Source organism: Manis javanica, chromosome 15, assembly GCF_040802235.1.
Source record: "Manis javanica isolate MJ-LG chromosome 15, MJ_LKY, whole genome shotgun sequence".
In the NCBI taxonomy this organism is placed as follows: Eukaryota; Metazoa; Chordata; class Mammalia; order Pholidota; family Manidae; genus Manis; species Manis javanica.
The window spans coordinates 52,473,817-52,499,200 of NC_133170.1; the positions used below are offsets into that span (position 1 = coordinate 52,473,817).

The 25,384-nt window shown below is 35.6% G+C and overlaps 1 protein-coding gene across 7 annotated transcripts in view; it reads left to right on the forward strand.

The window, feature by feature from the left end:
• RBMS3 (RNA binding motif single stranded interacting protein 3) overlaps positions 1 to 25,384 on the forward strand; it is a 1,487,986-nt gene that overhangs the window by 1,080,360 nt on the left and 382,242 nt on the right. For all 7 annotated transcript variants that reach the window (XM_073222890.1, XM_073222891.1, XM_037008613.2 and 4 more), the window contains one exon: positions 1,258 to 1,349. In XM_073222890.1, the coding sequence (XP_073078991.1) occupies positions 1,258 to 1,349 (92 nt within the window). The remainder of the gene's footprint in view (positions 1 to 1,257; positions 1,350 to 25,384) is intronic.

A 25,384-nucleotide genomic window follows, 5' to 3' on the forward strand; every position in this document is an offset into this window, starting at 1 on the left:
GCATTCTATGGTATACTGCTGGGTAACAAGTTCATTTTGGGATAACATGCTGGGAGGGAGAAAAAGAAGAAGGGATTCAAGGGGAGAAAATTAAAAAGTTAATTAAAAGAAACAACTTGGTAATTGAATTCCCTTGCACTCTTCTTTGGATATTTGGGGTGGGGTGGGGTGCGGGTGTCACAGTCCATGGTTAGAAGGTGTGCTTAAGTAGCTCATCTCAAAACTTTGAAATGAGACATGTATGAGCGTACAGAGGAATCCCTGCCTGCCAGATGATAATAGTCATAGGATGCATGTGGTGGGCTTTTTAGATGTGCCAGACAAAGCTGCCCTCACATTCATTCTTGAGAATTTTTATTTGAAATATTCTTGGCAGCTGACATTACTGTTAGGTGAAGCCCTGGACTAATATCAGTCAATGTATGGCCATGCAAAATCCTCTTTCTACTGATTGTGTTTCGTTGATTGGAGCTATTTCTTCGGCCTCACTCTGTATATACACCCCCACAGGCACCAGACTGAGAACAGTAGAGGCAGTTCTCATGCCCTTTACAGATTGTACTCAAGTAATAAATAAGTGATATGTGTCTTTGTTTCTTATTTTTAAAAGAAGTTTGAATATTTGTCTATTTAATCCCTGTGTATTACAAATCACTAAAGAATCCAAAATAACTTATTTAAGATGTTATCACTGAGCAAGACAAGGTCTTGTGATGAATTAGCATGGATTTAGGAATGAACTGGAGCTAGGTTTAATCCCTCAATCTCTCTTACAACATGTATTCATCTGCACAATCCACATGCATTTATTGAACACCTACTCTGTACCAGGCACTAGTGAGGCTGCTGGTGATAACCACCTAATTTCTACCATGGCTTTTATTAACATCAATTTTTTTGAGGTCTTGAAAATTAACTTTAGAGGTAGACTCTTCTCTGTTTTCCAGCATCTCATGCTCCTCATTCCTACAGCAGATCCTTTGAAAAAAGAACATGGTGAAATAATGTATCACTTTACTCACCAAATTAATGTGAATCAGGTTGCTGATTGCATATTCAATCTCCCAAGGAGTCTTTAGAAAAGGAGAGTTACCATTTCATGTTTAATGATGCTGAGTATCTTGGCCACCCTGTGAAGAACCCTAGATGGAGGGTCTTTATACAGTGAGGAATGCGAGTTGGACCCCAGACACACTGGGTGGATGTAACAGAGATGTGTTATTTGTAGTACTAACATGGGGTTTTGTGTTTCCACAGGTTATGGTTTTGTAGATTTTGACAGCCCCGCAGCCGCACAGAAAGCCGTCGCGTCTCTCAAGGCGAATGGCGTGCAGGCACAGATGGCCAAGGTGAGACTGGCGGTCTGCTAGTTTCTTTTCTTTTGCTTTTGTGATCGTTATTTCTCCATTTCTGTGAGCTGAGTTGGAATTGCTGTTTGCAACACTTTGGATCATGTGTGCTTGTTAGAGCAAATAAGAAACCTTGCAGTAGGTCTAGTCAAGAAGAATCTGGCTGGTTTATTTCATTGTTTCTTTGTGTATATTTATTAATATACTTTTGTGTCATGGTAACCCCCTCAGTGCTCAGTTTTGCCTGAGAAAAGGAGATGTGTGTGTCCGTGTGCTTACCTAGGGCTTTGCCAGTGAACAAGTTTGGAATAGTACAATTCTCATCAAACTGTCTTCCATAAAATGTGGTACAAAATTGCTCCTTCTCACACTGGGGAGAGCTGATTTCTGAATAGTGAGGTGGTCTGATCTATGAGGGGAAATGAGTTGAACCAAAGAGTATATTTTCTATGTTGCTAGAATTTTACCTTGCTCTTTATAAACAGAGTTTTCCCAGATAACAGTATTTTTCAATACTCATTTTATTGTTATATAGAACAAGTTGTCTGGAACTTTCCATATGAAATTATAATGCATTTTTATATTCAAGCAAATGAATAAGATCATTTATAATAGCTTTGTATTCTGTTTGTAGTGGCAGTTATAAAATTGTACACATGTGATAAAATGATATAGACCTGTAGATTTAAATTGAACCTACATATTATACTGATGTCAATTTCTTGGTTTTGATATTTTACCATAATTAGGTCAGGCGTAAGCTTTGAGAGTAACAGGTGAAGGGCACGTGGGATCTCTCATATCATCTTGGCAACTTCCTGAAAATATGTTATTATTTCCACTTAAAATATTAAAAAGTCACTTTATAACATATGCATGCTTTGGGCATACTTGTTTGAAAGCTATGGTCATTTTATTTGTTAATATGCAACTGAAATTTTTAAATATTATTCTGATGACTGTTAATGAATTTGTTTATCCAGAGGTTTCTCAAAAGTTTTGTATAAGAGCCAAGAGTTTCTGAAATTCTTATTGAATGCATTTATAGTATATTCGTGTCTGCACTTACCTTAACTATTCCTGTAAGAGCTGAGTGATATAATGAGTCATCAAATTTCTGGTCCTTGGGGTTTTGTTATGATTGCTTTATTCCCTGAGAACATTTTCCAATTTCGACCTTAGATAACTGGAGGTTATCTTCATTTTCAGTTGTCTTCTAGCAAACTGATACCGCCCATATCTGTTAACCTTTTTGTTTTTGTGGGTCACTTGCTGTATGGATTACTTTGGTAGATTCATTGACCTTTTGACACATTAGTTGTTTTTCAAGGCAATATAAATTAATATTTGAATTACTTCAGCTATGTAATATATTCTTCATCAGAATTGTGCCTGCAAGCATTGAATGTGGTCATGAACTAAGATTGATGAAGTTACTCTTTGAAATTAATAAAGAAGTGACGTACATGTCTTGGTTTAAAGGTTACTTGTCAAAGAGTCAGGTTACGTGGCAACTTAAGTAGTGATGTCTTATACCCAGGGAACAAATGTTAAAACTCAGTTGTTAGATACATACAAAATAGAAAACTTGAATCTGAACTGAAAGGCAGCACCTATTGACAAGAAAATGATTATAAAAATGCTTATGAAAAATTCTTGTTGGAAGGTTGTTGATCTATTCTATTGATAAATTAGCAAGTTTTGAAAACTGCTAAATTGTGGTAGTTTAGAAATAATGAATCAGTGTGTGTAACCTCCAGTGTCACGTCTTCAGAGAGGAAAATATATATATGTATGTATGTATGTATGTATGTATATATAATGTTACTTGTTGGATAAAAACCAGTACCATCTTGCACAATAAGGAAAGAAAGTTGGCAATGATTTTATAACGCTGAGTAGCTATTATGAATATTTTCCCTTTGTTTCTGAGCATTTTGGTGCACAAGGAATCTCTCTATGTCTTTCTGCCTCACTCTCTTTTTCACACACACACACACACACACCAATCACTGACATATCACTTGCACAGTATACTATTAACACTGAAAAAAACTTAGAATTTTCCAAAACTGTATTCATTAGAGCCAGCATTTGACCCTGAGACCATGCCCAAGGTACACAGTTAGAGATTCCTACTAGAATCTTTAAAGGTACTTATTTTATTTCTGGACTTGCTGAAAGGGTTCTATCTTATCAATTATGCTATCTGTGGAGTAAATTCTTTCTCCTCTTTTCTCTCAAAGTGTGACTCTAAAGGCCAGAGCTTTAGATCCACATTTGCCTACTAGAAAACTTTCGGCGATAAATGACTCTGTAATTTAACTACCCAGAGGCAAATAAATAGCCTCCCTTTGACAATGAAATGGAACAAGCTTGACCACCTGTATTAGCAGATTTCTCACTGAGCTATTGGATTTCATGGCCCTTTTTTCCTTTGTCCTGGTGATAACTATTATTTATTATCATATAAACCTGAAGTCTGCAGGGTGTGTGAAACGTGCACTATATTTTCTGCCATTTAAGTATCCACTGAATCACCTCCTGCATCTTGTTCTTATCAATATCCCACTATGCAGGTGTGATGCCACATTTTAACCACTCCAGGATTTTAAAGCAAAAGCACAACAAATAATCTAGGTTCCCAAGAGCAACCCGGAGCAAATGTGAAACTATGAGTGAACTGCTATATTTAGCTAACTTATTACAATGTGTGCATGTGCATATGAAAAATTCAGCTGATTTGTCAGCTAAGAGGAATTAAACAATAAATCATCCAGTAAGTGGTAATTGATTAATAATGTGTAACCACTAACACAGACTAACATTTTCTGTATTCTTGCTATTCTGTCAAAAAGGGTTTTGGGAGATCAATGGAAATGTTTATTTTGGGAGAGCAGATTTAGAATATTTTAGTAACACATAGTGGTTAAGAGCCTAGGTTTAGAGGGAGGTAAACTTGAAACTCTTTAGTAAGAATACTCAGGTTATAGGACTGCTATGAGAATTTTAAAAATTCATGAAGAATTTAGCATATTGCTTAGATTATACCAGGAATTCAATAAATGTTAATTATTCAATGAATGTTGTTATGCATTAAATTTAAATTTGTTACTGAACCATCTACACATCTTAATGTATGCTTTAAGTGTTATGTTATTACCAAGCAGTTTCTTGAGAAATGTAATGAATAGTGTCAATCAATAAGGATTTTAATGCATGCTAAGTATCAGGCATTGTGCTAAGTGTTGAATCAAGATTGAATAAAACTTCTTTCTCATTCTGAATTTGTAACATTTAGACTATCTTCCGGAATTGGTACTAGATTGCTCTGATTTTGGAATATTGGGCATTACTGTTCTTGCCAACCTCAAGATATTCAGAAGAAAATCTTTGGCTATGAAATGTGTCTCTGTAATCATGAAGAGAAAAGAGCTGAGAAAATCCAGCTAACAACAGCTTATCATTTTAGATGGTTATTTTACTAATTAATAGAGGGCCATAGATAGGCAGTTAAGGGCAGATGCCTCTGTATGCCATCAAGGATCAAGGCTGCTCTTCCATTCTTTATGCTTGGCTTTCACCCATGTGTTTCTATGTTGGTTTCTAACACTCCAGCTATTCTATCCCTATTTTAGCCAGGACAGAGAAAATGACCAAAGACTAAAGGTCATTCTAGATAATTATATTAAAAGCTTTTGCAGAATCCTAACTCAGGAATCTATGTTTCCATCCCCATGGCCAAGCAAGAAGAGAGTCTGGGATGATGAATAATTCAGCTTCTTTGCCTCTAGTAGAGAAAATTAAGAATAGTTCATCTTGGCTGCCCAATATCCATGACTCTATTTCTCCCATTTATACATGTTGGGTGGTATGCAGTCATTCCTTCCCCAGGAAAGCCTACCTCAAAGCCACTCCAGTAATCACATCTGATGATGTTAACATCTCCAAAAGCTCAGACACAGCACCTCTTCATTGGTTAGCACCCCAAAAGTCTTAAAGCCATGTTATCTGTGTGAGCTTCCACAATATAGGATCAGAGAGAAACAACAAGACATGTAAAACTAGAAGAAAACTACCATTTAGAAACAGAGAGAATGGGAAACAAGCAGAAATCACTGATTTTTTATATATATCAAATCCTGTTGACAAGAATAGAATTCTAGAGTTTGTTGTCGGTGCAGTAAGTTTTTGGTTGCCAATCATATAACCCTTGAATACCATTCAGAGGGAGCTCCCTTGCCCATTATTTTCCATGGCCTCATTGAGACCTCATTGGAGGACTGTGCAGCTTTAGAAACTGAATTTTCCTAGATGTAAATTTGGAGGCTCCAGAATGGCTTTACATGTTGAGGAGTCACCAGTTGTTACCAGCCTGGCCTTGAGTTATCTCATGCTAAACAGGACTCTTTCTTGCTTTATGTCAATTCCAAATGCAAGTAAACAGAACACATCTCTTTTTAGGTGAAAGAGCCACAGAGGAGTCACCCCCTCCTTAGGGTCATTAGAAAAGGCTTTCTCAGGTCTACTGCTAGACTGCCATTCCAATCACCAAAGGTTATTAACCTCACTGTGCCACATGTTGAATAATCAAAGTAATCACAAAAGAGACCTAGCATCCAAGAAGATGTTAAACACCTCAAGGATAGTATGAAAATATCATGTCAGCTATGGGGTCAATATAAAAATACGATGTCAACTGCAGCAGGGAACCAGACTGAGACCAGAGGAAAGGAATTATTTCCTATAAAATAATGACCTTAATAGTTCTCTTCAAAAACAGCAGAAAACCAGAATGGTTGGATTTTGTTCACTTGAGGTCAGAAGACATAAAAAGTGAAAAATCAATGAATATAGGACAATATTTCTGTAAATTTAAATATGTATATATGCACACATTTTTTAAATACATTACCTCAGAGTTAATACATAACTCTAACAGTTACATTTCAATAAGAGAATTTTAGTTCATGAAGGAAGGGCCTATTCCATAGAATATTCTAGAAAAATAAATTGAAAGGTCAACCACTAACTTCATAATGTGGCTTGTTGTCTACCAAAGCTACTCTTTTGAATGCATAGGTGCATGCCAGCTTCGTCAGACAAACTTCTGTGGCCTAAGGTAATATGAATAGTCTCTGCTTTTACCATTCCTAGCTGTATGAGAATAAACAGGTCACTATATGGGGTTGGGCCTATGGTTAACCATTCAAACAAGGAAGTTTCTCAAAGGCTCTCATCTAGGAAGGAGAGAGGAATTGTTCTGTAGCAACTTCAGTAGGTGATAGGGGAGAGGTTGCTTCCTGAGACTGGGTGGGAAGTTCAATAAATACATTATATAATGATAGGCAAGATCTGTCTGGGGATGCTAATATTCCTGAGAATAATATCCAGTCATTCTTTGTTGTTTTGTTTTATTTTATTTTTTGGCAACAGTATCAAAGGATCAGATTTAACTTACTTAAAATCATTTGTCTATATCCTAAAATGTTTCCCAGGGAATAAAAGCTATAGATTAGAATTTTAGTTGGAATCTCTTTCATTTTCCTAATTTCTCACTGCATTTATATTGAACACCTAAAATTGTTCTACATGCTAAAGACAGCATTGAAGCAAAGTTTTATGAAGATCACATTCTACTGGTGGAAGGCAAAAAATAAAGAGATATAACATATTAGGCAGTAAGTAGTGGTTCAAAGACTATTAAAACAGGTTGGGATACTAAATATATAGGAGAAAGGATGGTGGTTAAAGGTTGAACCTGGATGCATCTTAGATAGAATAGTCAGAGAAAGTCTCTTTGGTGAGGCGACATTTAAGCAGAGATCAGAAAGAAATGAGGAGAGCAAACTATAATATATTTAAGAGATTGTTATGAAAAATTTCTATAGTAATTCAAAATAGAGCAGGCTTTAGAGTTTGGGTTTTGTTAACCTTTCTGTTTTGTACCTTCTTATTAATAATAAAAGAGTTGGATATCATCTCTTCCCCAATTATTTCTTATGGAGTTCTCTGATTTCCAATCATCCTAATAATGCATTTCTCAGAAGATATTTCTCCTGTGCACCAAATTCTAATTGAGTCATTTCTCCCAATATTTATTTTCTTCAACTCATGTTGTTCTGTTGTACTGGTCAATATAAAGATATGACAAGATACCCTACACCACTGTTATGAAATGTACTTAAATAGCTGTAATTTTAAAAAATGTTGGTTTTAACACAGTTCATTCCTCTTGGATGACTAATGCCGTATAATGAAAACCTTGCTACATCTCCTTTCTTAGAATGAGTCTCACGTGCTCTTGTGGCGCACATTTGCGACACAAGATCATCTCTAACAAACACTGAGTATTACTCTCCTCATGCTTGAGATTTTTAAAGTTGTCCATAAAAGAAAGCCTAGTGGTTGGTCTTTTGCATGTCTGTAAACTATTTGTGAATGTCTGCTTCATGGGCTATGTCAGCTTGGTTCATTTTTTTTTAACACTAGTTCCGATGAAGGGATATAACACAGAATATTGAAATGTTCATGGTTCCTCTTAATCCTATTATTATTTGAAGTTGTTGAAGCCGAATCCTCCCTAGTTAAATGTTTATATTAGCTTCTACCAAATGATCTACATAATCTGGTTGTGGGTGCTCCCCCATGTTTCTGCAGGGACTCCACTTGGGTAACATGGTTGGTATGTGCGGTAGTAGAATATCTTGCTTTCCTAGCACTTGACGACAACAGACATCAACAACAGAATATATACCTTAATTTGTATTGTTAGTTGGGATCTTTACCAGGTGACCAGGCATCTTTGTTGCAGGATATATGTGGGATACAAATTCTTTTCCATTCGCAAGAAATGTCAACTCTTCCATCCTGCTTCTCTTAATGAAATGTGTTCACAAGCTGATCTCAATCAATAACTCATATCTTGATACATTGTTGAGACATCGGATAATGAACGATCTTAATTCATGTCTTTGATCATTTGTTCTTAATGTAGAAAGGAAAAGATCCTTTCTCTGGTCACCACTTGTGGATTGAGAGAGCCTATTTTGAAGCATCACTTTACCCTGTGTAGATTCTGATCCCAATGAAAAGGCAAAAAGTGCATTAAAATAAGAAAACTATCAATTGAGTTACTGTTAGCACTACATTAGGAAATGTGGCTTAAGTTTATGAAGATTTTAATATTGAATGCCAAAATTGGATTTATCCACCCAGTTACAGAATGTGTTGAAGAAGTAAGGGCCTTCCTGTAAAGGGATAAGGGTATCTCTTTTCACTAGACCTAGAAGAAAATAGCGAATGTGCTGTTTGTTGTCAGCTAGATGGCAAGGCTAAGAGAGGCAACCAGTGACACACTTGCTGAGCTCTTGCTCTCAAACCCACCAATCAGGTAAGTTATTACCCCTTCTATTTGGGAGTATTAAGTAAGTGGAAAGTGAGACTAGGGCTAGGAGTGTTATAACTATTATCCTTCTATATACAAATTCAATGGGAACAAATAGAAATGGCCCTCGCCAGCCAGCTCTAATGGCTCTGTGATTCTTACTTTGTAGTGTACCCTAAAGAAATTATTGGATAAATTGGAATGTTAGGATTATATATTATATACATTATTCTTGGTGGTTTAACATCCTAGCCTGGAGAAAGGTGCTGAGTATTGAGGCACTCAGTTTCTGCAGTGACCATGGTATGTTTCTGCCACATTCTTCAGGTCCCTTACCTATATCTGTTCTAAAGAGGCAGGGAAACTGATGGCAGAAAGTAGTGGGAAAAGAAAATGATAGTTCTTGAGTACCTGCTCTATACTGGTTAGTAGATTAAGCATTTTTATAGTTATTTTCATCTAATCCTTGCTAGGATACTGTGAGGTAGGAAATACTATCCCCATTTGGCAGATAAAGATGGGGATGGACCAGTGGGAGTCAACAGTGAAGCCTGGATTCGAAAACAAACCAATCCAGTTCCAAAGCCTTGTTCGTTCCAAGGAAAGTATAAAGCTGCTAATGCTGCATTTAAGTCTCTGGGTGGTAGTTGGTGATTTGGTTTCTTATTTCCCCAAGCTTTATTGAGATAAAATTGACCTATAATACTATATAAGTTTAAGGTGTACAGTGTGATGATTTGATGCCCTTACATATTGCAAAATAATTATCACAGTAGGGTTGGTTAACACCTCTATCAGCTTACATAATTACCATTTCCTTTGTGTGGTGAAAACATTTAAGATCTACTCTGAGCAACTTTCAAGTATATAAGACAGCTTTATTAAATATAATTCACCATGCTGTACATTAGATTACCAGAATTTATTCATCTTATCACTGGAAATTTGTGCCCTTTCACCAGTATCTCCCTAGCTTCCAGTCCTTGGCAACCACCATTATACTGTTTTTGTAAGTTCAGCCTAAGATTCTACATATAAGTAATAACATACAGTATTTGTCTTTCTTTGTCTGACTTATTTCATTTAGCCTGATTTTCTCAAGTTCCATCTATGCTATCACTAATGGCCGGATTTCCTTCCTTCTCATGGCTGAATAATATTCCACTGTATGTATATACCAAATCTTCTTTATCCATTCATCCGTAGATGGATACTTAGGTTATCTCTCTCTCTTGATTTCTATGAATAATGCTGCACTGAACATGAGAGAGAAGATATCTCTTTTCCATCCTTTATTTCCTTTGGATATATACCTCAAAGTGGGATTGCAGGATCATTTGGTTAATTCTATTTTTAAGGAACCTCCATACTGTTTTCCATAGTGGCTGCCAATTTTCATTCCCACCAACAGTGCACAAGTGTTCCCTTTTCTCCACATCCTTACCAATACTTACCTCTTGCCTTTTTGATAATAGCCATTTTAACAGGTGTGAAGTGATATCCCATGGAGGTTTTGATATGCATTTCCCTGATAATTAGTAATGTCAAGCATTTTTTCATGCACCTGTTGGCCATTTTATGTTTTCTTTGGAAATATGCCCATTCATTTCCTTTTCCCACTTTTTAAATTGGATTTTTTTTTGTTATTGAGTTGTATGAGTTGCTTATGTATTTTGGATATTAACTCCTTATTAGATATATGGTATTTGCAACCCATCTATCCCATTCTGTAGGTTGCCTTTTTATTTCTTTGATTGCTCCTTTTAGGGTGCAGAAGATTTTTCTAGTTTGATGTAGTGCCACCTGTTTCTTTATGCTTTTAATGCTTATGCTTTTGATGCCAAAAATTGCTGCCAAGACCAATATCAAGGAGCTTTTTCCTTATGTTTTCTTTTCATTTTATGGTGTCTCAACTTATATTTAAGCCTTTAATCCATTTCAAGATAATTTTTGTGAGTGATATAATATAGGAATCCAGTTTGTTCTTCTGCATATGATTATCCAGATTTCCCAACATCATTTCTTGATGACACCATAGTTTCCTCAATGAGTATTCTTAGCTCCCTTGTCAAATATTATCTGACTAAAATGGTAGGGTTTATTTGTGGGATCTAGATTCTATTTCATTTGTCTGTATTTTAATGCCAGTACTATACTGTTTTGATTACCACAGCTTTGTAATATAGTTTGCAATCAGAAAGTGTGATTCCTCCAGCTTTATCCTTCTTTATTTAGATTACTTTGGCTATGCAGAGTCTTTTGTGGTTCCATACAATTTTTGGATTGTTTTTCTATTTCTGTGAAAAATGCCAGAGGAACTTTAATGGAGATTATATTGAATTTATTAATAACTCTGGGTAGTATGGATATTTTATCAATATTAATTCCTCCAGTCTGTGAATCTGAGATATCTTTCCATTTATTTGTCTCTTCCTCAAAGACTTTATGAAAGTCTTATGGTTTTCAGTGTTCACAGATCTTTTCATTGGTTAAATTTATTATTAAGTGTTTTATTCTTTGTGCTGCTATTGTTAATGGGATTGTTTCCCATATTTCTTTTATAATTTGTTGTTAGTTTATAGGAAAACTGGTTTTTGTATGTTGATGTTGTATCCTGCAACTTTATTGGAATTGCTTATTAGTTTGAACTGTTTCTTAGTAGAGTCTTGGATTTTCTATATATATGATCATGTCTTCTGTAAGCAGAGATAATTTTGCTTTTTCCTTTCCAATTTGAGTGTCTTTTATTTATTTATTTTAGTTTATCATTGATATACAATCTTATGAAGGTTTCACATGAGCAACATTGTTGTTTCAACATTCACCCATGTTATCAAGTTGCCCCCTCCACCCCATTGCAGTCACTGTTCATCAGTGTAGTAAGATGCTATAGAGTCATTACTTGTCTTCCCCATGCTATATGGCCTTCCGTGTCACCTACCTATGTTATGCATGCTAACATTATAATGCCCCTTAATCCCCTTCTCCCTCCCTTCCCATCCACCCTCCCCAACCTCTTCTCTTTGGTAACCACTAGCCCCTTCTTGGAGTCTGTGAGTCTGCTGCTGTTTTGTTCCTTCAGTTTTGCTTCGTTATACTTCACAAATGAGTGAAATCATTTGGTACTTGGCTTTCTCCACCTAACTTATTTCACTGAGCATAATACCCTCTAGCTCCATCCATGTTGTTGAAAATGGTAGGGTTTGTTTTCTTCTTATGGCTGAATAATATTCCATTGTATATATGTACCACATCTTCTTTAGCCATTTATCTACTGATGGTCACTTAGGTTGTTTCCATATATTGGCTATTGTAAATAGTGCTGCAGTAAACAGAGTGGTATGTATGTCTTTTTGAATCTGGGATCTTGTTTACTTTGGGTAAATTCCTAGAAGTGGAATTCCTGAGTCAAATGGTATTTCTATTTTTAGTTTTTTGAGGAACTCCATATTGCTTTCCACAATACTTGAACTAATTTACATTCCCACCAATAGTGTAGGAGAGTTCCCCTTTCTCTGTATCCTTGCCAGCATTTATTGTTCCTTATCTTTTGGATGTTGGCCATCCTAACCATGTGAGGTGATAGCTCATTGTAGTTTTAATTTGCATTTCCCTGATGATTGGTGATATGGAGCATCTTTTCATGTGCCTGTTGGCCATCTGAATTACTTCTTTGGAGAAGTATCTGTTCAGATCCTCCACCCATTTTTTTAATTGGATTATTTGCTTTTTAGGTCTTGAGGTATGTGAGCTTTTATATTTTTGGATGTTCACCCTTTATCAGATAAGTTGTTTATGAATATATTCTCCCATACTGTTGCTCTGCTGATGGTGTCCTTTCCTGTACATAAATGTCTTTAATTTCTTTATCTTGCCCAATTCCTCTGGTTAAGACTTCTAGTACTATGTTGAATAAAAGTAGAGAGAATGAACATTCTTGTCTTGTTCCTGAACTTAAAGGAAGAGATTTCAACATTTCACCATTGAGTATGATATTAACTGTGGGCTTATCATATATGGCCATTATTATGTTGAGGTATATTCCTTCTACACCCTATTTGTTTAGAGTTATATCATGAAAAGATGTAACATTTTATAAATTTTTTACTGTGCATCTATTGAGATGATAATATGATTCTTATCTTTCATTCTATTAATATGTTACTTCACATTTTTAATTTGCATATGTTGTACCATTCTTATATCACAGGGATGGATTCCAATTGATTATGTGGTATACTCCTTTAAATGTGCTGTTCAATTTTGTTTGCTAGTATTTTATTGAGAATCTTTGCATCTATATTCATCAGATATTGCCCTAAAGTTTTATTTTCTTGTAGTGTCCTTATCAGGCTTGTTATCAGGGAAATGATGACATAGTAAAATGAGTTTAGGAGTTTTCCCTCCTCTCCAAATTTTTGGAAGAATGGAGAAGTACTGATATTAATTATTCTTGAAATACTTGTTAGAATCCACTAAGGTATCTACCTGGTCCTGTGCTTTTCTGAATTGGGAAGCTTTGATTACTGATTCAATTTCCTTATTTGTTATTGGTCAGATTTTCTGTTTCTTCAAGATTTAGTCTTTGTAGGGTATGTTTCTAGGAATTTATCCATTTCCTCAGGGTTATCCAATTTATTGACATTTATTGTTAACAGCTGTCTACTATGATCTTTTGTATTTTTGTAGTATCAGTTGAAATGTGCCCTCTTTCATTTCTAATTTACCTGCATGTCTCTTTTTTAATTTGTCTAGCTAAAGGCTTGTCAATTTTGTTTAGATAATATACACACACACACACACGTGTTTTATATATATATATATATATATATATATATATATATATATATATAAACAACTGTTAATGTCATTGACCATTTCTATTGGTTTTCTGGTCCCTATGTCATTTATCTTTGTTCTGATGTTTCCTCTTTCTTTTGTTGTACTTATTTGGGGCTTATTTTCTTTTCTTTTTCTTGTTCTTTGAAATGTAAACTTTGGTTATTTACTTGAGATATATTTTTTTCTTAATGTAAGCATTTATTGATATAAACTTCTCTCTTAGAACTTTTGCTTCATCCACTAAGTTTGTATTTCTGTTTGTCTCAAGATTTTTTTAAAAATTCCTTTTTGATTTCTTCTTTGACCCATTGCTTTTTTCAGGAGTGTGTTCTTTAATTTCTACATATTTGTGAATTTTCCTCCTATTATTCTTTTCTAGCTTCATAACATTTTAGTTGGAAAAGATACTAGGTGTGACTTTGGTCCTAAATTTGCTTATACTTATTTTGTGACTTACCATGTGATCTATTCTGGCAAATGTTTTTTTTTGCACCTGAGAACAATGTGCATTCTGTCACTGTTGGCTGGAATGTTCTCTATGTCTGTACATCCATTTGTTTTAAGGTATAGGTTAAGTTCAAAGTTTCCTTATTGATTATCTGTTCGAATGATCTATCCATTGTTGAAAGTAGGTTAATGAAGTGCCCTACTACTATTGTGTCTATTTCTTGCTTCAAATCTCTTTTTGCTTAATATATTTAGGTGCTCTGATGTTTTGTACATATATATTTATGATTGTTGTATCTTCTTGATGAATTGACCCCTTTACCATCATATAATGACCTTCTTTGTATCTTGTTAAAACTTTTGGCTTAGTTTATTTTGTCTAAGTACATCTATCCATGCTCTCTTTTGGTTTCCACTTGTATCAACTATCTTTTTCCATCAGTTCACTTTATACACATGTATGTCCATAACACTGAAGAGAGTCCCTTGTAGGCAGCATATATCAGGACTTTATTTTTAATCTATCCAGCCACTCTTTGCCTTTGATTGGAGAATTTAATCCATTTACATTTAGAGTAATTATTGATATGTAAGCCCTTACTAATGCCATCTTATTAATTTTTTTGTTCTAAATAATTTTATTTCTCACCATTATGATCTGACCAGTGTCACCTCTTTTCCCCTTCTACCTTCTTTTTGCATCCTTCTTTCTCTATCCCACTCATCCATACTTAGCCCCACTCCAAATTTCTTCCATGCTTGTGTCAGTCTTTATGATTATTTCCCTCTTTCAGCTTCCAATTTTGCTATTTATAAGCCATAAGTCTCCTACCTAAGTATATATATTTATTTCTTTGGTGTTACACTAAAGAAGCTTATAATCACATACACACACAAATAATAAAACAGCTAATGTTAAAGATAAATATAAAGATTAGAAACTGTATAGCAGAAGAGACAGTTAACTGACCCATGAGTTGGGATAAGATGATTGTTGTAATTAACAATTGAATTGAACTCTGAAAAAATGCTGAACGAATGTATAGGTAAGTGTTAATTAACACTGGTTATCTCTGAGGGGCAATTTTTGTGTCTGTTTTGGAGTTCCCATCATTTCTTTTTCTCTTGCTGACTTCCTTTGCAAACTGATGCTTACTACAGTGGTATGCCTTGATTCCCTCCTCTTTATTTATAGTGTTTCTACTGCAGATCTTTTCTTTATGGTTACCATGAAGCTTACATAAAATAATTTTTAACAGTCATTTTTACCCTTGTAACAGCTTTAATCACATACAAAAAGTGTTTAATCCCCTTTTATCTTTTTGGTGTCACAATTTACTTTTTATACTGTGCATTCATTAATGAATTTTTGTATTTGTAGTATAATTATTTTTAATTCTTTTGTCCCTTAATATTTATATTAGAGTTAAATGGCTAACACTCCACCATATTACATTATTAGAGTATTCTGAATTTGAGTCTCTATTTACATTTACCATTATATTGTCTATTTTCATATGTTTTCATGTTACTAATTAGTGTCCTTTCATTTCAGCATGAAGAATTCCTTTCAGCTTTTCTTGTTAGATAGGACTAATGGTGATGAGCTCCTTCAGCTTTTTTGGTCTTGGAAAGTCTTTATCTATCTTTCATTTCCAAAAGACAGTTTTGCCAAAAGGAGTGTTCTTGGTTGGCAGTTTTTTTGTTTGTTTGTTTTAGCACTTTAAATTTATCATCCTACTCTCTCCTGGCCTATAAGATTTCTGCTAAGAAATCCACTGATAGCCTAGTGGGGGGTGTGGGGGGAGGGTCCATTATAAGGTACAATCTTCTTTTCTTTTCCTGCTTTTAAAATTCCCTTTGTCTTTGATTTTTGATAATTTCATTGTGATGTATCTTAGAAAACATCACTTTATGTTATGTTTGTTGGATGACTTACGAGCTTCATGAACTTGGATATCTACATCTCTCCTCTGAAATGAGAGACCTCAATTATTATTTCTTTAAATGAGTTTTCTGCGCCCTTCTCTCTCTTCTCCTTCTGAGACTCTAGTAATTTGCAGATTGTTTCTCTTGATGATATCTCATTGTTCAAATATACTTTTTTAACTTTTTATCCCCCCTTTGTTCTCCTTTGACTTGGATAATTTTAATGTTCCTGGCTTCTATTCATAGATTCTTTCTTCTGCTTGATTCTTTCTGATGGCGATGCTCTCTGCTGCACTTTTCATTTCATTCATTGTTTTCTTCATCTCCAAAATTTGTTTGGTTCTTGCTTAGTGATTTCTATCTCTTTGTTTAACTTCTCATTTTGCTCATGCATTGTTTTCCTGATTTAAATTATCTTGCTGTTTTCTTGTAGCTCATTAAACTTCTTTAAAGAAGCTATCTCAAATTCATTATTGGGTAAATCACAGATCTCTATATTTTTGAGGTCAGATACTGGAAGGTTATTGTGATCCTTTGGTTATGTCATGTTTCCTGGATTTCTGTGTCTGTGTGTGTGTGTGTTCCTTGAAGTCTTGCATTGCTGTCTTTGTATTTGAAATAGCAGTCACCTCCTCTAGTCTTTAGTAACTGACTTTGGAGAAGTACAAGTACCTTCCATCCATTCTGCTAGGGACTCTGAGGCCTTCTCAGACTTTATCTCAATATGCCTGCTCCATGCTTCTTGCTCCCTCTTGTGGAAGAATTCTTAAGCTTGTATGGCTTCTCTTGATCCTCCAACACACCAAAGTAGTACTGATCACCTCTCTTTTGCTTTCTCAAGGGTAAAGCTAAACTGAAGTTTGTGCTTTGTTCCTGGCCTGCAGATTCAGGTTGGCTTTCTGTGTGTGCTTACTAGCTGTCTCTGAAAGCTCACTGTCACCACTGTCAGCACACATGGTGGGGGAAATGGTGTCTGGGTGAAATGCTCAGAGTGCTGGAGGTGCTTATGTGTATACATCGGCAAGGCTTCCTTAGAGGCTTGTGGGCAGATTTCTTGATGGAGTCCACAATGTAAGAACTGCATCCCTATAATGTCCTTCAAAAGTCTTATCTGACACTCTCCCAGCATTTTCTCACACTCCAGTCATGCAGTTCATGGCTTAATGCTTTAGACAGGGCAAGAGAGAAATGGGCCTCTTTGTAGCATCCTGCTGAGGAAGCTGGCCACTCACTCAAACACTCTCACTTTCTGCCTTGGATGAAATCATGATCTGAGATGGTCTTCCTTGGCACTGAACTATACCATCTTGAGAAAGAGGTAACATGGGTAAAGTCATATTGTTCCCCTACCCTATTTTATTTTTCTCTCATGCTATACTGGAACTTTTCCACTGGAAACCTGTCTTCCATAAAGTCTCTTTTATCAAACAATGATTACCTAAAGCAGTGTTCTCCAGGGACTCTAGGTCCACAGCAGAGAAGGCTGGAGCTGGTTCACGAGTCACTGCAGTGCCCACAGCTGGGACCAAGGTCTGTATGTCTGTTACTTGACACACGGGTAAGCAAGATTCCTTTTGGGTCCCTTGCTATAGGGTACTAGATTCCATAGGTACCACAAGAGCATTCTTGTCCATGGATGGATGCCAAATTGTTGTTTTTGAAGGGGTGATATGGACAAGGATCATCTTATTTGGAGCAAATAAGCCATGTTCTATCGACAGTCTCTGGCTATTTGATTTCTGAAGTGAAAACAAACAAACAAACAAACAAACAAAACAGACTGGGCAAAAACTTGAATAAGGAGGACTGCAGAATCTTTTAGAATACATGGTTTACATATTAGGAACTTCATGAATCTTTGTTGAATAATAAACAAATTACCAGTATTTATTGGTTATAATAAAACTTTTCAACTCTGATAAATTATTATGGACTTAAAGAGAAGTTATTATGTTCAGGAATATTCCTTTAACTCACTTCCTAACCAGTTATATGGGAGAATCTTATTCTTAAAACTCACCAATTAATAGCTCAAGGTAATCATTCCAGCTGTCGACTGGGAGGATGGGGAAAGGTGTTGGGATAAGATGGATATATTAGTGTCTTACGAGGACATAGTTTAGAGATTTCAAAATGAAGGTCAGTAACATATTTTAGAAACCTTATATAAATTGGGTACACAATCACAGATGTATACATGCATGCACATGCATACATCCACAAACTACACTTTTTTTTAAAAAAAGATGTTTAATTATGATACATAGCCATGATTTTCTATGCAATTACCCAACAAATACAAAAATGTTTGACAGCTCCACAGCATGTCTGCCTTTTGCTTGAAAATGTAGCCTGAAGTTATATAATAACAAAATTGAATGATAGGCTTCTGGGATCTCTTGTTTTCTGTGCATCCTTTATTTATTATGTTAGATACTTAGGGCAGTTTTTCACAAATATATTATACTGCGGAAAGAAAATAGAAGTTTGAACACAGTTAGACATCATACGCAGCACTATTCCCCTTCCCTCCAGCTCCTGGACACATGTTTTTTCCACTACGTAAGTTACACAACTATACCATGAAACTCAAAGTCTCCTGGCCACATCGGCGGGAGTTGTCATTCCAACCTTCAGAGACATGGTGAAATTTAAAACAAATGCAGACTTCCTTTTTCTATGAAAATTCATTTATTTGGCATCTCTGGAAAAGTGACTTAAGCAGTTTTGTGCCTTGTTTCCAACAAATGAAATAAACTTTTAGGTGAAGCAATAGTAAGGGCTCATTTTCTCATCTTGATGACTAACTTTCAAACTTTTTTCTCACATTGATGAGACACTTCAGACTTTTAGTATCCATTTGGGAATCATACTCATATGTCAAACATTCACCGTCTTTCCTGTTGTTCACATTTAAGGTAACTGAACAGAACTGCTGGATTAGCCCAGTGCAAAGTGAATTTTACTCAGAGATAGCTTCTAATTCAAAGGTGAATTGCTGGTAAAGTGATAGACATCACTTAATCATTATCACTCAAAAATCAATTTGCATTCCATAAGAAGCATGACATGTTGTGGGCCAGCGGGATATCAACATTCACATATGTATCCTTAGAGATCTGCCTTTAGAAGCAACCCTATGCAAATATTCATGTAAGAAATGTTCCCACTTTATAAGGATACAATATCAAATAAAGTTAAAGTTTATTCTGTTGGAGAATATATTTTGGTGTTGAAAACAGCACACAAAAGTCTGTATTCTAAGCTCCCAGGAAATGAAGTACTGACTCACTAATAGAAGTCAACCCAGCCTCTGGTTTTGTACATCCCTGAGGTAGACACTCTTAATTTCTTCATGAAATATACAAATAAAGGAAAAAATGATCAGCAGTTAACTTTGAAAAACCAAGATTAACAGGAAACATAATTCCCATAAAAATTCAAAGATTACATAATCGGTGCGAAAGCCTTGGAGCAGGATTGAAATTCTTAATGTCTCACTACTGTATTGTTAATTCAATTCTTTCACACAAGTAAGTCTAGTTTTCTTATTCTCTCTCTGTGCTTAACTTCTCAAAGAAAAATACATAAAAGCACACAAATCAGCCAGTATTGTACACATCAGATTGCCAAATATTGGTATCTTCTATTGTGATTGTTCCTGCTGAGAATCAGATTAATCTGAGGAGGTGATTTTTTTTTCCCTTTCTTTCTTCATTCTTTTTACTTTACAACAAATATTTTCTCCCCGGCTCCAGAAACTAACAGGTCAGAGTATCTAAAAGCAGAATCCGGGAATGAACATTTTTAAGATGTTTCTCTAGCGATATTGAAGGTAAACCATGTTTGTGATCAACTTCTGTAGAGGATGCAGGATGTGCTTTAAAACAGACAAAAATCTGCAAGGAGGGGAAGAATTTGAGTGCAAATTCAATAGGATACAGTTCAGGCACATTCAACTTGGAAAAATGAACTGAGTGAACTGAAGAAATATTGCAAAGCAAAAATAGTGCATTAATAACTAACTTCCATATCGGTGGTAATTTGGGGCAGAATTGACACCATAGAAAATAAAGTAAGTGTCTTGAAGAACTGATTAAAGAAGTTCCCCAGTAGGCAGAAAATAAAAATTGTCAAATCATAAAAAGGATAAGTGAGAAGAGGTTTCGCACAGAGGCTAGAGAATGGAAATCCAATATAGCAATTGGTGTGTTATCCAGAAGGACAAATAAGGATACTGGAAACAGAAGCAGTAACCAAGTCTGAAAACTGAAGCCATCTTTCCTGAGCAGATATGTCCTTTCCTGGAGATTGAAAAGATGGACCAAATTCCAAGCAAAATGGAAAGACAAATATCTACAGCTATTTTGGCATCATGTTGGGAGCTAAAATTTAAAATTAAAAAAATGTACGAACATCCATATGTTGTGGGGGAAACTTGGTTAAGTGAGAAGTAAACGAAAATGAACTATTGTTATATATTCATTCTAGGATTAAAAATCAGAAAACAAGGAAGTAATGATTACTGACTGTTGAAAGTGTGACCATAAAATTATATACTCAGCCATCTGAATGAAGCCACTGAAGAGCTATCTAGTTGAAGGGCAAAAGGCTGATCTTCATATATGTAGTGGTCACCTCACTCAGTAACTCTACTAAAATCCTAATATTGTAAATAAGAAAAGACATGAGCAGAGAAGTTATAGATGAAGAAATATACATGGACAATAACACAAATCACTGTAAATGTTACTATTAACAAAAAAAGAAATATAAACAAGAAAGGTACTGTTTTTTACTGTGAAATTTACACTGATTTAAACAAATAAAAGGATATTTTAGGAAAGTTACTAATTGTTAAGATGTGAATTGTTTGACTATTTTTAGAAGTTACTTTGTTCAGTTTTAACTATTAATTTCTGTCTAGAAATATAAATTTTAAAAAATCCAACATGCAGACCAAGGCATTTAAGTGTGAAAAATTGTAATGATATAAAATAGCCAAAAATAATCCTGATAGATATAGTCTTTTGTAGAGTAGTAGTTTGAAAATATACCCACTAAAATGCTACTTTTGAAGCATATTTATCATAAGAGAAAAGTGGTCAGAGTAGAATATCAACTGAAAATACAGATATAAAATGATAGTATTTCTCCACGTTTTCCTTCCTAAGCTGTTTTGCACAGAAAGCAAATGAGGAAACAGAACAATGTTTTCTTATGCATGGTTATCTCTAGACAGAGAAGTACAGTGATTTTTATTTTCTTCCTATGTGTATTTCCCAATTCTCTAGAAATAACATTGGCTACTTTGTAATACAAAATGACAACATCTGGCAGGAAAATATAACATGTTATTTATCAAAATTGAGCTAGCTGATTATTTAGAGAACCCATCCTGGCTAATGAGTTGTCAAGAGCACAGAGAGTGATGAGAACGCTCTTGATCAAATGTAAGTGACATGAATCTTCTTTAATTAGGGACTGATGTGACAATGGAGCTCCCCTTACTAACATCATACACTTAATATAACATATGTATGTGTTATATATCATATATAACAAAATGCATAGCAGTATGTAAATATATACAAATACATGAAGATTATTTTTGCACAATCCTGTGTTTTTGAACTGTATTTCACCTAGGAAATATAATTCTGATGTTTGCCAATAATCATGACAAAATTTAACTATGATAGGCAAAATACTCTCTGTAGTGACTCTATGTGATAAAAGTATGCATGACATCTTTGAAATTATGAAAAATTGGGTGCTCTCCTACTGTAATATATTCAGTAAAGTATTAAGTTCTAAAAGGATGTCTAAAATTAAGGTGAATAACATTATTTATCATGATTTGCAACTTACTGAATAGTCTGTATAGAGACAGATATCTGAGTTGGATGGGAGTATAAAGAGATTCCAGAAAAATTCAAAGTGGTGAAGTAATATGCCAAGGTCAAATAGTAACCTTTCTTTATATATTCTATAAGTTATAGGATAAGCATTTACCTTAATGATATACTGTCAGTAATGCTCACCTTATTAAAAATCAGAGTATTCCCCCTATATCACTGTTCAATGTTTCAATCGTTACACTTCATTTCTCATTGTAAACAAATTAGCAGCACTGTCCTGCACGTTAAATAAGTCAAGGACTAGGACACTGAAAGGAAAAAACAGTAGTGCTCTGGTCACTTAATTTTTAATTCAGACTCTCAGTCTTGTTTGTCTGATGGTGTACCTTTTTAGATTTTCTATGACTTGTGGTCACCAAGATAAAATGGAGGAAAAGATAGTGGCGATATTCCTTATAGGTGAACACAGGCAGGAGGTTTTGAGCAGAATTAAGAGATTATGAGGTGTCCTCTTTCCCCACCTTGAGGATTCTCGTTAGCCAAAGAGCAGTGCTTGGAGACTAGGAAGGAAGGGAGTGGCAGTGGCTACCATGTAGACACACTGCAGTCTAAGGAAGTCCCCAAGTGCCGCGTGGGAGCTTCCTGGCCATTGTTCGGTTCCATACTGGTCTTGCTATAGCCAACCAAGTTCTCAAAATTTTAACAAGGTGTTTCACCAACATAATGCCACTGGTACACAGATAGCTTTCCTTTTTTATACGTTTCCCTTCACTTGAACTTCCTGGCCTTTTCTCCTATGCATTTGATGAAAGAACTACAGATAGTGTTATTATATCTTAGATGGAGGAAATGGTCTGTGGATTAATATCTGAAATCTACAATCTTGGCAATCAAGGTTCACCTCAGCATTTGCTGGGACACAGGAAACCAGCTAATGGCTGATAATGTCCAGGAAATTAGTAACTCGTGCATATGGTAACAGCTCCATTCCCAGCCAAATGATTTGTTTAACTGATGCCTTGAGTTCTCATAGGGACTGTTGGCACAGTGGAGAAGCAGGGCTTTATTCGCCAGACTAAGTGCCAATCCTTGTTCCTTAACTGAAGAATTTAACCATAATATATAAGACAATGGAAAATTGTATACTCAGAAAGTCAAGACATCGAAGGCACTATGTACTATACTCCAAAAGCACCTTTTTATTTTAATACTATTATTATCATAGTGTCCTTATGACAGTTATCTTAATTAGTTTAGATTTCTATAAAACGAATTGTATTTTTTTGTTGTGAGAAAGATATTAAATCAGATGTCACTTTGCTTAATGTCCGAGTCCCATCTGTTAATTTTGTCCGTGGTGTTTGATTATTATAACCCATGGCTCGCATATATTGATTTTCTGCAGATCACCAGGCAGGCCTTGGTCTGTGTGCTTTACATGTTGTCTCAATTCCTCTATCCACCCTCTCCTCCTGCTCCCCTTTTGTGGTTAGCTTTCATAGATCCCTCAAGCCACAGTTCAAGTGTCAGTTCCTCAGGGAAATCTCAGTGACACCCTAGTCTAGGTGATAGGCTCTTTTTACATATTATCACAGAACGTTGTTCAGCTTCATAGAATCTATGTTCACAATTTTTAATTTAAATTTTACATGGAAGACAATTGGATGCAGTCCCTCTCCCACTCTAGACGATAAACTTCATGAAGTACAATGACCATAGACCTTCCCTGACACAATTGCTTACATTTTGCACCAAGCACAGAACCTGTTCATCCAACAGGTAGCAGGTACTAACACCTATCTATTGAGAAAAACTCCATGTGTTACAAATGAAGATGTTAAAGTTCAACAAGTTAGTTCTAACCAAAGTCAGACAGACAGCTGGATGCCAGGATCCCATCTCATGTCTGACTCCAGATCCATTACTGTATTGGGGTTCTCTTAATTGAGTAAGCCAAATAAGTACTGCAAAATTTGCCTTCCTTTTTCAATAAGACTGTACTAATATTTGCTACTTCTCTGCACAATATTTTTAGAGCAGTGGCTCTCAACCAAAAGCAATTTCCCAACTCCCCCAGGGACCATCTGGCAACATCAGAAGACATTTTTCTTTTTGGTATCATTAATATACAATTACATGAGCAACATTGTGGTTACTAGATTATCCCATTATCAAATCCCCACCACATACCCCATTAGTCACTGTCCATCAGTGTAGTAAGATGCTATAGAATCTTGTCTTCTCTGTGCTATACTGCCTTCCCTGTGCACCTCCCCCCACTACAAGGGGCTAATCGTAATGCCCCTTACTCCTCTTCTCCCCCCCTTCCCACCCACCCACTACAGTCCCTTTTCCTTTGGTAACTGTTAGTCCATTCTTGGGTTCTGTGAGTCTGCTGCTGTTCTGTTCCTTCAGTTTATGCTTTGCTGTTATGCTGCACAGGTGAGTGAAATCATTTGGTACTTGTCTTTCTCTGCCTGGCTTATTTCACTGAGCATAATACCCTCTAGCTCCATCCATGTTGTTGCAAATGATAGGATTTGTTTTCTTCTTATGGCTGAATAATATTCCATTGTGTATATGTACCACATCCTCTTTATCCATTCATCTACTGATGGACACTTGGGTTGCTTCCATTAGAAGACATTTTTAATTGCCACAGCTGAAGGGAAGGGTGCTACCAGCACCTACTGGCATCCTTTGATGCGTGAAAGAGCCCCTCCCCACTACCTTGGCCAGTTCAGAAGCCTACCTTTCTTCCTTTCTTGGTTCCTTCACTAGTTCTCTCAACATAAATGCATAGAGTTCCTAATATGTGGAGAAGCAATGGTGAATAGAGCACAATTCCAAATGAAAGCAAACTAACAATCTATAGGGAGGGGTGGTACAGATTAGTAAATATGGAATTATTGTCTGTGGTGAACAGTTATCTAGAGATGTACATTCAGGAGCACACAGAGGAGACCATATATTTCATCTTGAATGCTCAGGAATCCTTTGCATTGGTGGGTGTTTTGCTTCTAGTTTGCTGTTGGTTGTCACAAACATGGCAGGAGCTATCAGCATCTAGTGGGTAGACAGAGACCTGGGATGTAGCTAAACATCATACAATGTGTGGAATGCTCCCTCTGCACACATGCACCCCACCACACACACACATACACACACATGCACATAAATACAACAAGGGATTATTTGGTCCATCAATAATGCAGACTTTGAGAAATCCTATTTTAGGATGATAATGCCAGGCCACTGTGATACTACCACTGCATTTTCAAAATCCAGCTTAATTTTTTTGTCCTCAACTACTATTGTTCTGGTGTAACTGGCAACAAAATGGTATCTTATCATCTATCATCTATTTATTTACGACATTTCATCTTATCAGTGACAAGAAATATGATTGCTTATTGAAAACAAATTACATTTAATAACATATTAAATCATACTTACTCATTTTCATACCTCCTTCTTTTCAGATTTCTATCACAGTCTAATCTTAAGCCTCTGGAGCACTTCCATTTTTCAGTAAAGCCCTATAACCATACTCTCCTTGGGGCTAAAGT